The sequence below is a fragment of the Meriones unguiculatus genome, chromosome 4 (assembly GCF_030254825.1).
Source record: "Meriones unguiculatus strain TT.TT164.6M chromosome 4, Bangor_MerUng_6.1, whole genome shotgun sequence".
Taxonomy (NCBI): Eukaryota; Metazoa; Chordata; class Mammalia; order Rodentia; family Muridae; genus Meriones; species Meriones unguiculatus.
Window position 1 is genome coordinate 127,008,435 of NC_083352.1, and position 12,700 is coordinate 127,021,134.

Here is a 12,700-nt window from a genome sequence, read left to right on the forward strand (position 1 = left end):
CCCCAGACCTTAAGTTCCAAGGGCAAGGTCCATCAAACCCAAACTGCTGGGCTAAAGCCATTGCATTGTGTCTGTTTTTTTTTTTTTAAATTAAATAAAATTTTATTTTAGAATGATTTTAGATTTACAGAAAGTTGCAGAGACTAACAAGTTCCATTCTTCATCCAGCCCATCCAGCTGGACGGCTGCCCACACTGGAACTAAATCCCTGACCATATGAGCCCATGTTGCTAATGCTCTCGCTCCCTGTCTCTTTTTGGTCCAAGCACCATGTTGCATTTTATCCCTTTCAATTTCACTTTCTGGGACACTCAGTGGGTGGGAGGGCCGTTGTCCTCACTGTTAAGATGGGAAAACCGAGGTTCAAAAATGACAAGCGGCTAAGGTCTCTGGGCAGTGTAGCAAGTGCCAGCTCACTCGGCTGCTTCCTGTGCCTCTCCCCAGCCTTTCAGGGCTCTGTTCACAGAAGCCCCCCTGCAGCACCCCACTGCACACCCCATGCTGCTGGGGAGTCACCCTCGGGGCTGGGGTACCCGCTTTTGGAGACACCATGCCACCACTTGTAGGTCTTGAGAACTGTCTGTCACTGAGGCTAAGACTCGGCAAGGCCCTTTGCATGAGGAGTGCTTACGTGTGGGAGGGAGAAATTGTCACTTGCCCACCAAGATTCATCTGTGACAAACAATGGCCCTGTGTTCTTTAGTTCCATCGAGAGCTGGCTCCATTCGCACCCCTTAAATCTGAGGCATGAACTGAGCATCAGTGACACTGTCCCGGCACCAGGTTGTAGGAATCTTGTCACTTAAAAAAAAATGTCATTGAGTGCTTATGCCTGTGCCCACAGAGGCTGGAAGAGGCCGCCAGGTCATCTGGGACTGGCATTTAGTTGTGAATCACCATGAGGGTGCTCTTAACAGCTGAGCCACCTCTCCAGCCCCTCCCTTGTCTCCGCTGCTCTCCCTCTCAGAACCCTGAGGCATCCTGAGAATAAGCCCGTGCTGACCTGATAGAGGGGAAACAAGGATAACCAAGCCAACCCAACTGCCACAACATGGACTGAGGTGATCCCAGCCCAAGCAGGCCCAGCTGAGGTGACCCTTCACTGTGGGCTCATGAGTAAGACCAGCCATTCCAGCAGAGCTGCCCAAGGGAGCCTAGCCCCAAATGCTAACCCACAGAATCATGGGAAAACGAGTACTTTTTCAGCGGTGAAGTTTGGGGATGGCTTGTTTCGCAGCAAAGGCTAACTGACACACACGTCTTCCTTTCCTGCTAAGGGGATCCCAGTTTTATTGCAGGAGGCACAGCGCCAGTTCCAGGGGGGCAACAAGGCAGTCATGCTCAGCTGCGACAGCATTCCCTAACATCTGTAACTGTGGGCGGCAATGATGGCTAGCTCAGACCAAGGACACTGCAGAGACCAGGACCCTGAACCTCTAAATGAGGTTTTCCTTTCTGATAAAAGTTGGTCCAGTGGGTTTCTTTCTTGAGCACAGACATGATTCCTAGAAATACAGCAAGCATCTTGTGGCTAGGAAGTAAGGAGCAATGAGGGCAAGGCCAAAGGATTACTGAGGAAGCCCTACCTTCACTGAGCTCTTGGCACAATACCTGTCAACAGATAGCTTGACACAAGCCAGGATTCAGGCTATGGGGAAAACCAGCCTCTTCCCCTTAAGCCACAGTGACCTGGGTTTTCCTTTACTTCCTAGTACCTAGTTCATGTAGTGATGAGTTATCAAAGGTAACAACGGAGGGAGTCCATGTCTCCATGTCCATCTCCTTTCCCACTTCCTCCTTGTGGTTCTCTTTCAGCATCTCGGCCATGTAAGATATCTTTTCACGCACAGGAGAACGGGGGCCCCCTTACTCCTGGTCCTGGGGGCTAGTGCAGAGGCACCAAGAGGCAGACGGCTCCCCTTAGGTATAAAGAGAACATACCCCTGTTGGTCCCACCCCCTGGGGGCCACCCGTGTCTTCTGAGCTTGGGGAAGTGGGGCTGGGGAGATGAGGAGGTTGCTACTGCAAGTCTGGCGTAGACGCGCCCAGGTACATCCTCAGGTCTGAAATGGTGGACCGCACAAGCTTGGCAGGGATGGTCTCTCTCTGCAGCTGCTGGTAGGCTGCGTAGCGGTGGCAGCCCCCGAAAGAGTAGTAATAGTCGCCTCCCTGGGCCCCTTTGATCCAGAGGACGTCGATGGGGGGCACGCTGTCAGGGTCCTCCTAGAGAGAAGGGTCACGGGGTGAGTAAGCATACCACTGTGCTTAGGAAGGCAAGGGGAGCGCCTACAGAGAGCGCATGCTGGCTCTCAGCCACCTGGGGGTACCCCGGCAGCTTGAAAATCAGCCCCAAGAGACTTTCTAGCAGAGGAATGGTAGATGCTGCAAATGGCAGTGAGGGCTTCCCCCAAAACCACGTGTGGAACATTTATCCATATCCATGTGAATGATACACTCTGTGCCCACTTGGCCACGTGTGGGGGGACACAGCACAGCCAGGAGGCAAGAACAGTCTCACTCTGACGGGGTGTGGGTCCCAGGTACAGACTGAAGGAAGACAGGAATAATGGAGTGACAAGCGCTCTGAAGACAGTCTCATGGGTGACAAGCCAGAAAGGAGGCCCACGTGTCTCTCTCTCTCTCTCTCTCTGAAGTGACAAGGAGCACAGAACCACTTGGGAAGTTACAGATACGGACTAGTTTAGATTAAGAGCCCAAAGGCCTGGACCCAGGGTCCTCTGCAGAGCAGCGACAGACCTGTGCTGTGAAGACGCTCTCTTACGTCCAACCAGCAGGTCAGTGGTTGAGGTCACCGAGCTTACGCATGGGAGGATTCATGGAGGGGTGGCCCTAGACAGCTGCACATGGCAGGCCTTGTGCTGACCTGAAGTGAGAAGGCCTCTACCAGTTCCTGCTGCCTTGAAGATGAGGGAGGGGCCCTCAGCTAAGGGGTTCCATTGTCAGCTTGATGAAATCCTGAGTGGCTTGAAGGTGGGCCTTTCTGCGAACGTCTGTGGGGGATTGTCTTGGTTAGGTTAACTGAGATGGGAAGATCCGCCCACTGTGGGAGGCATCAGTCCTTAGGCTAGGATCCTGAACTGTATAAAGAGAAGGAAGTGAGCTGTGTACGAGTGGGCTTTCATCAGTCTGACTGGAGTTTCAGCCACCAGGACTCCCCCTGACAAGATGCACTGTCAGCCCAAAGAAACCCTTTTCGCCTGTAAGTCACATTTGTCAGGGTGTTCTGTCACAGCAAAAGGAAAAGTAGCTAAGACTTCTCAGGGCCTCAAGAAAATGGCCCTGATGGTTTCTTACTTTAGCGCAATAAGATAGTTTTCGACCTGGGCCTGGTGGAGTGCACCTGTAATGGCAGCACTCGGGAGACAAACAGGAGGATGCGTTTCAAGCCAGCCTAGGCTATAAGGAGACTCACCCTGCCTGAAAAAGAGCAACAAAACACAACTTTGGACTTGGGTCTTGTTTTAGGCAATCCTGTCTGTGGCAACATATGCAGGTGGCCAAGGCAGACGGGTTCTTGTCTTCAGAGCCTGTGGCTCCAGCATGGGAGAGAGGTGTCCAAACTGGTCTTTAAAGCCCACCAGGATTCCAGCTGTGCTAGGGGGCAGCCGGGTGGCTGTGAGGTCACAGACTGCCTGACCCACATAGGGTGAGCAGGGCAGACACTGACGCCAAGACAGACTAAGGAGTCAGAAGCAACAAAGCGATGAGAAGCTAGAGAGCTAGAGCTGCAGTGCGATGGTGGTGCTCCTGCTCAATGTGCCAAAGCTATTCCTAGCACCATGCGCACAGATGGAAGCGCTTCCTGGAGTCGGGTAACTCCATGCACAGGCTGAGTGGTACTCACAGGGCATCCCAGGATCTCAGTCATCTCCAGAGCAACCACACAAGGGGCAAAGGCCCTGCTTTTGTGCAGTTCACACAGGAAGCCAAGGGTGCAAATTTTAGGACTAAAAGATTCCGGGGACTTAGGGGGTCTCAGGCCCCCACTGCTCAAGAAGGGATGGGAAGCCCTGCAGGTCTAACCTAACACAAATGTCCTCCAACCCTTAGTTCCTGAGGGGATCCTCCTTCTGTGATACGCCGATCTTTGTCTTCTCCCACTTCCTGTATGGACAAGATCCTCCCAACAGGCACACCCAGTCTTTGCCATGATTGTCACGGCCAGGAAGCCCAGTTTGCTTAGGTGTAAAGTCTTACTGTACCATCTGGTCAGCACTTGACCTAGGGGCAAGTTGCTTTAAAACAAAACAAAACAAAACTAGAAAACCCAAACTTCCTGTGCCCCAGTTCGTTCTCTGTACCGCAGGTACAGAAGCTACTTCACAGAGTTGATCCGAGAAGATAACATCAGCTCGGGGCGACCGCAGCACTTTTGAGTACGTGCGTCACGGATCATTATTTTATGGCCAAGTCCAAGTGAGAAACCGGAGGCCCCGGGAGACTCGGCCGGTCCGTCAAGGTCACACAGGCCAAGCTGAGCTCTCCGCAGATCCAGGACCCCCTGACCCGCGCGCCCTCTCTTTCTCCCTCACGCGGGCTCACCAGGATCGTGTCCACGAGGCTCTGCACCTTGGCCGGGTCCAGCACGGAAGGCAGCGGCCGGATGAGCACGCTGATTGGCACGTTGTGTACCGCAGCGATGCAGCCAGAGTGGATGCTGCCTCCCTGCGCGCCCCCGGGTCCCCGTCCCTCCGGCGTCCCGGGCCCGGCGCTCATTCCCCGCAGCGCTCCACCCGCGCGCAGCCCCATAGCGCTTCCGTGGCTGCCAGCGCCGCCCAGTCGCTTTACCCGGCCGGGCTGTACCATCGCGCGGCCGCGGGGGGGTGGTGGTGCGACGGCGCTGCCCCTGTCCCGCCGAGTGGCTCGGCTCGCGATGTGATCATACCGGCCCCCGCGCCGCCCGATCGAAGTCCCGTGTCCCACGCCCACGTAACTGCCCGCTGCCCGCTGCGAAGCCCCCCCCGGATGCGCTCAGTGGACGCGCCCGGCCGCTGACTCAGGGTGAGTTTGCAGGTCGCGGAGCAGAGGCGCGGGTGACGCACAGCGTGGTGACTCAGGCCCTAAGAGGCGAGGGCGCTGGCGGTCAGACTCGCCCAGCGAGGATGAGTCGGCTCTCAGTGGGAGCTGGGAACAGTGACCCCCGACACGGTAAAGCAGGTGTGGTGACCTACTCACACTTCAGAGAGACCCTGCTAGCCGAGCACGATGCCACTCTCATTTTACAGAGAAAGAAACTGAGGCGCAGTAAAGGTCTGTCACCCCCACCCAGCCACCCACAAAATATGGAGCTAACGGAGTGGGTGAGCCGATGCCCAAATCCGAGCAACACTGCCCCGTAGAACGCTCTGGATTCCACCGCGGGCTACCCTGGGCTAAACGACAGTAACTAGCCACAGCGCCTTCCGGAGTTAAGCTGATTCTATGATTCTGAAGTTCTATGTGTCGAAAATCCTCAAAGTATAACCAGGAAGTAGAAGTAGGTGCGGTTACTGAAGGACCTCCTCAAAGTAGGCCCACTAGAGGGAAAGAAAAAACAAAAATCCCAAAGTAAAAAAAAAAAAAAAAAAAAATCCCGAAAGTCAAATCACCTGACTACACAGTAAGAATCCGGCAAGGGTCATGGTGGGTGTCAGCACCAACAGGTGTATATATATCCCCTCTCCTGTGACTCGTGCTTCCTCCTAGCAGGCGCGTGGTTTCCAGCAATGAGTGTCCCTAGAGAGGCTGGGCGGCTTCCAAGTCAGCCTGGATGCTGGACAGCATGGTCTCTGTACCATTCTAGTCTGGAATCTGATACAAGCTTTCCCAGGCCCCAGGGAAAGGGGACAGTAAGGTTCTAAAAGAGCTTGAGGGCTGGGACCTGTTGTAACCTCTGTTAGAAGATAGAGCTGTGGAAGGGGGTGATTCCTGTGAGGTGCTAGGGAAAGGAGACTCCAATTAGGGGCATCAGAGAGAGGGTAAACTCGGGTACCAAGGCGTGTTCCCACTGAGGACTCTGAGTAACTATCCTTTGTCCCTTTGGGGACAGAGACCTTGGCCCCTGCTCTTATCTGGGCAAGGATGGCTATGGGTGCATAAGATACCTAGGGACTGGAGTTACAGGGGGCGGGGGGGGGGGGTGAGCCTGTTGTGGGTGCTAGGAATCTTAATTGTTGAGCCATCTCTCCAGACCTTCAATGAATATATTTTAAGTGTGTTGTTTTATCTACTTTCTTTGTTATGTTACTGCTAACACTTCGTAAAACTGTTACTGTGTTGGAACATGGAATTTGGGGCGACCTAAATGCTCCAGAATAAACTCTTATCCCTGTTGGGATGAGAGCTGTGTGTTTTTTTTATGTCGCCAGTGGTTTGCCCTAGAGGCTGTAGCTCCCTGATTCCTTCTGCTCCCTCCTCAGCTGATGGATGGTGATGAAGGCAGAGAATCCTATTAATGGAGCATTCAGGCATGCGGGTGGCTTTCTCTGAGTGTTTGGGAGCTGAAAGGATTATGGGGTCATTCTGAAGACCCTCCCCAACCTGCTTGGCCATCTCTCCAGCGTGGGCGACAGGGTCCTCTGTGTTGCTTGCCGCATCTCGGTCCCACCACCCTCTTGGTTGCTGTTTTATTTCACCTAGAAGGGGCACCTCATCCTCTTGGTGGCTCAGAGCATTTCTTTGAGGTGCAGAGGCAGCTCTGCACTCTGTCTGCTCTTCACAGCCTCAAGATAGCTGCTAGTGCAAACTGGGACTCCACCTTTGTTCACTTCCAAAAGAGAGAAAGAGGCTTTCCGCCAGCAGTGGTGACAGTGAGTGCTTTCCGTGCTTCCTCTGGTCAGTCTAATCGGGCTAGCTTGAGTCTCCCAGGACTGACTGGCATTCTCCAGGGATATGCCACGTACTGAGCTGTGTAAGCAAGGAGTCTGTCACCAGTGGGGATGGCTGGGATGAATTAAGAGGGGACAGTCAGCCGCCCTCCTGGGGTACAGCCGTCTGAGTCACCTGTGTGCGGGCTAAATAGGTGGGTGGATGCTGGCTGAATGTGGGCCTTGTGGGTGAGGGATGGCTGTTGACGAGAGAAAGATGCGCTAGCGGATTGGGTGTTGGCCCCTGTCCCTTTAGTGCTCCTTTGATTGTAGCTGCAGTCGTGCCAGAAAGTTCTGCAGCAGCTGACTCACCCAGCACCAGCAGCTCTGAACCCAGGGGCCCTGAGCTCCCACGGCGATGTCCGCCCACACATGGCACATACCAGTGTTTACCATGGGAACAGAACATGCCAGTCTTCCACCAGCACAGGTTGGCCATGTTGCAGATCACTTGGACCTTCCTGTACTGTTCTCAAAGACCAGTGGTAACTGGCCTGTTGCTGTGGTGGGGGCTTCACAGACACACCCTGACACATTCTTCCTGCTCCTCACTCTGCCACTGGACCCCACATAGACAAGGGGCCTGGAGCCTCAGCTTTTGCCAGTGGGAAATTAGAACTTCAGCTAAGAAGACCTTGGCATTGTCATAACCTCTACTTTATACCCCAGCAGGCTTAAAATATGAGATGTGTGGTCTGGGGGCAGCCACCATTTGTGCCTCAGTTTCCTAATCTGAAAAATGGGCATAGTAGTATCAACCTGTGGGATTACTGGGGAGATAAAAAGATGTGGTTGGGCTGGAGAGATGGTTTAGCCATTAAAGGCTAGGCTAACAACCCAAAAGAGACATGCTCAGTAATGTTGCCAGACATTGTCTAACACCCTGTAAGGGCTCAGTAAATATTGGCTGTTTCCATTAATACTTTGTCTGCATTTCCATCCTGATCTCCTTGTAGCCATGTCTTAGCACGGGCAGACTCCCTGTTTGGGTCTCAAAACAGGGTTTCACTAGGAGGTCTCTTTATTGAGAACCTCCTGCCTCAGCCTCCTGAGTAGAGGGATTACAGCTATGCACTGCCAGCCCAGGCTCAGTCTGGATTCTCGTTTGCACGTGACAGAAAGCCACGTGAATTAGCATAATGAACCTAGGGGTACGTGGCCACCCCTTGACCGTGGGAGAGGCTGAACCTCTCTTCCTCACTCAGAGGAGGGATTAACAGCAATAGTGTTTGGCTTCTTATCAAAGAGAACTAATCACGGAGGCCAGTGGCTTCTCTCATAGAAGAAGAGAAGGAAAGAGAAGGAAGCAGACAGGAGGATTTGTTATCGCCTGGAATTAGGAACTCCAGAGCTGGAATGGCTGCTCTCTGGCCACTTAGTGGACACAGGCCTATCTTTCTGCCCTGCCATTTTATTTTATTGTTTGTTTTTAAACAGGGTCTAACTATATAACCTCTATGACCTAGAACTTGCTGTATAGCCAGACTGACCTAGAACTTGTATGACCTAGAACTACCTCTGTTGGGATGATAGGTGTGTGTTACTGTGCCTAGCTCCGCTTCATTGTTTTAAAACAAAGCTGTTAATTCCCTAGGGCACCTCTTGGTTTAGAAGTGCCATTTCAGTTTAGCCTGGAAGGCGGTGGGCACTGTGACAAGTAAGGATATGACAAGCTCTTATTTGGATGCTGTTGCAGAAGTTCCATGTAATGCCTTCCCTTAGGTGTCCACAAGTTGGTCACCCTGACTTCTAGGCAGCTGGGGTCTGTCCCGAGTCACAGTGGCAGTCTGCTGAGCTTCAGCGGGAGTTCTCTTACTAAGCTAGGAGTGAATAGACGTTAATAAGTAGCTGGTAATCTGAGCCATAACTTCTAAGTCGCAAATCTCATGGTATATATAATAGAGAGGGGGAACATTTGCAAGGTTCTTCTACTCAGATGCCTACATCTGAAAAAAAATCGTCTACTTTTAAAAGCAGGAACCATTGTCATTAACCATGAATGACTTAAATGTGTGGAGTTCATCCAAAAACAAGTACTGGTTGCTATTGTCTGGGCATTGTGCTAGACCCAAAGGGTTTAATGATGTGCAAAAAGACTCTGTCAGGCCCACTTTATGGAGCTTTCGATCTAGTGGAAGAACACAGGGCTGACTGAATAACTCACCGATTCTTGGGAAAGAATGGTGCTGGTGGGTGTCGCCTAACAGTGGCCTTCGAATCCTGAGATCTCCTGGATCTGCTTGGCAGCCAGCCAAGCACACTATCCATGGCACTGCTGTAAACCTCAGATTTCATGAGAAGACTAGGAACAGGATGCCTTGGCATCACCCCACCTCCAGGTGGCTCTGATGGCCCTCCCTGTCTGTGATGAAATCTCAGCACTTGGTGGAAGCAGGATGGTTTGGATTTCAAGGCCAGCCTTGAATGCATATAGAGTTTGAGGCTAGCCTGGACTACATAAGAAACTGTCTCAAAAAAAAAAAAAAAAAAAAAACCAACCAACCAACCAACAACAACAACAAAACAACTTATAAATCCTGACAAATCCTGGCCCTTCATACAATGATATCATCAGGAGACAAGCCTTTGGGAGGTGAATGAATGGGTCATGAGGGTGGAGGGCTGAGAAGTTGGATGAAACACACCGTAAGAGAGACTTTGGGGTGTTCCCTTACTCCTTCCGATGTGGGAGGAGACAGAAAAACCAGCTGTCTATAAACCAGTAAGTAGGCCCTTGCTGTACACCAAGAATGTGAAAAGCTTTCAGCCATTTGTAAGCAAGCATTCTGGTAGTCAGAAGGGAGACGATGCTAAAGTATCTGGGAATATGAAAGTAGCTTTGGATCTAGCAGCAGGAGAGGCAAGGGCTCGGAGATAACGCTTCAACAAGTAATTTGATGAGGGCTCAGAGAGAAGAGTCTGGAGAGGAGTCCTCGGGGTCAGGGGAGACTTCAGGAGCACTGGACATCACACTGGTAGGAGTGCTGGGGTCTGAAGACATTCAGATTGGTCTCAGTCTTTTGGATGCCCTCAGGTGAAAAGGCCAGGCTGGTGAGGTGTCCTTCAGAACCAAGGAGCGTGTTTTTAGACAGTGGTGAAAAAGCTATCTTTGGTACAAAGTGGCAAAGAGCTGGGCTGCATGGGTTCAATGATGTTCTGTTGTTGGGAGCGAGGACCTTAAAGTCAGCGAGGTTCTTTCTAAGTAAAGGGCTGAGAGGGTTGGGGTTACTCTTTGCAGTAAAATTCCGGCAGAAAGAAATGAGATGTGTTTAGCAAAAGGAAACAAACCAAAGAATCAAATGGAAGAAATCCCCATCTGATCCATCTGCAAGCAAAGAACAGTTCGGGACAACTGTTGTGTGGGACAACAGCAAGGGTGCAGGCCAGGCTCACTTTGATGTGGAGCTTATTCAGGGCTTAGACCATGAATGTTATTGTTGTTGTTGTTATTGACAGGGTTTCTCTGTGCATGCCTGGCTGTCCTGAAACTCACTATGTAGACTACATGGCCTCAAACTCACAGAGATCCACCTGCCTCTGCCTCCTGAGTGCTGGTGTGCACTACCGTTCCTGACTCTCCAACCATGAACTTACCCACCACCACCGGACACCTGCTGGCTTGGACAGAGGGGTGGGAGATAGGAAGGAATGGAAGGCTTTGACTTCCGGGAACAGTACCCTGAAGCTGGTCAGCTGGGACCATGAGCTCATCGTCAAGATGAAGGAAGAATGATCTAGAAGACAATTCCTGGATCATCCTGGATGCCTTCATTGTTCAGAAACAGAGAATACATAGGGTGCATGCCTGTAATCCCAGCACTCAGAAGCAGAGAGGCAGAAAGAGAAGCAGAGGCAGGCAGATCTCTGTGAGTTCAAGGCCAGCCTAGTCTAGAAAGTGAGTCTAGGACAGCCAAGGCTACACAGAGAAACCCTGTCTCAAAAAACAAACAAAATCAAAACATCCAAACAGAGGACAGCGCCTAGTCTGTAGTGGTCTCACATCCCTAGAGCCCTGGTGGTCCAAGGCCTGCTAAGTGGACTGTGGAAACAAATACCTCCCTGTCCATTGGGTGGAACTGAAAGGCCACACCTGTAGACCTGGAGGGCTCTTCATTGCCCTGAAAATGAATAGTCTCAAGTTTTCTGGCTCATCAAGTTTGTCTTGTCCCGTGTATCACAAGGGACTGCCCTTCCTCCTATGTCTCCTAATCTCCTAATGGAGATACCTAGCCCTTGTCTTGCCCACCACTGTATTTTGGAAACATGTGACTCGCTGGATCTCACAGGCTCGCAGCTGGAGGAGCCGTCCTCAGACGAATCACTTCTGGAGTTGTGCCTGCATCTGGGTTAGAGGATGTGAAGATGAGGCTTGGATAGGAAGGAGCTGAAACTTGCTACAATTGGGATAGAAAGCACATGTGAGACCATGAAAGCCTGGTGTGGTCGCGTGTGCCTGTAACCCCAGCACAGAGGAGGCCGAGGCGGGATGAGTGGGTGCTTCACAGCAGCCTGGGCCCCAGGTAGTGAAAAAGATGGGGACTGAGAGCCAGAATGCTGCTCCCAGAGGGATCATTTTTTTTGTTCCTCCCATATTCTTATGTTGGAACCGTAATCCCAAATAAGTGCTTCTAGGAGGTGATACTTTTAGGAGATTAGATCATGAGAACAGAGCCCTCAGCAAGGGGATTAGTGCCCTTATAAAAGAGCCCCTGGAGCCTGAGGGTGGAGCTTACTGGTAAGGCAAGTATGTCTGAGGCCTGGGCTCTGTCCTTCTTGCTCTTGCACATGCGTGCACATCCGCTTGTGTGTACATACATGAGGTCCTTGGAAAGCTCTGTTGTCCCTGTACCATGTGGTTGAGGCAGAACTTGGCCATCTGTGTAGCAGGAAGCAGAGCCACGCCAGACTTGGAATTCTCTGGAGCTTCAACCTTGGACTGCTAGACCTCCAAAACTATATGTGAGCAGTTGAGGTTCGCCCATGAGTGCATGTGTGGAGGTCAGAGGCCAACCTTGAGGATCTCCTTTTAGTCTTCTCCACCTTATTGTTTTGAGACGATCTGCAGCTGAATTTTCAGCCATTTTGGCTAGACTGGCTGAGCAGTGAGCCCCTGAGATCCACCTGCCTTCCCTACTCCACACACACCAGCACTAGGGCTATGAGCGCACACTGCCGTGACCTTATTCTGTAGCCTGGGCTGATCTAGAACTCACCGTTTACCATAGGCTGGAGGAAAAAAGCCCAGGAGCTGGTGATGGTCTGGGCAGTAGGGAAGGGGAATCAGGAGCCAAGCAACTCCTGAGCATTGTGTCTGGAGCTAGATGGGTGGAGCCGCCCTGCAGAGGCAGGAAACCATGGAGGAAAGCTGAGCCCTGGCTTTAGACTCGGGCTGGCCTCGGTGCTTTGGTATGAAGTGGAGGAATCCTGCAGGGTGATATGGCTTTGTAGTTTAGAGAGGAGCTGGGAATTCAAACAATCAACTGGTGCCACCTGCACTGCACGTGGATGGAAATGAAGCCACAGGAGGAAGGGACTACAGGAACAGGACCTGGACTCCTTCGCTGGCCATTTGGTGTGCCAGCAAAATTGCTGGCTAGGCAGCCAGATGATAGAGAACCAGTGACATCAGTCCTGAAGGCCTCTGGGGACCTGGTGACAACCAGACTATATCCATATGCCAGCCGGGGGCCTTAGCCTGTGGTAAAGAGCCGCTGAACCAGTGTACCAGCCATGAAGTTTCAGAGTGGTCTTTTCATCAGTTTCCTGTCCTCAAGGACAGAGGCGTCTTCTTTCCCTGTTTGCCTCTTGTGGTGTGGGCTTCATGCAAGTGCTGG

The 12,700-nt window shown here is 51.9% G+C and overlaps 1 protein-coding gene across 1 annotated transcript; it reads right to left on the reverse strand.

Moving 5' to 3' along the window:
• Positions 1-1,265: 1,265 nt before the first annotated feature.
• On the reverse strand, positions 1,266-4,894 carry Srxn1 (sulfiredoxin 1). Its single transcript, XM_021649272.2, has 2 exons — positions 4,564-4,894; positions 1,266-2,223 (listed from the first exon to the last, which is right to left on the reverse strand). The coding sequence occupies exons 1-2, from the start codon at positions 4,825-4,827 to the stop codon at positions 2,020-2,022; spliced, it is 468 nt and encodes a 155-aa protein (XP_021504947.1). The 5' UTR covers positions 4,828-4,894; the 3' UTR covers positions 1,266-2,019.
• Between the last annotated feature and the right edge of the window lie 7,806 nt (positions 4,895-12,700).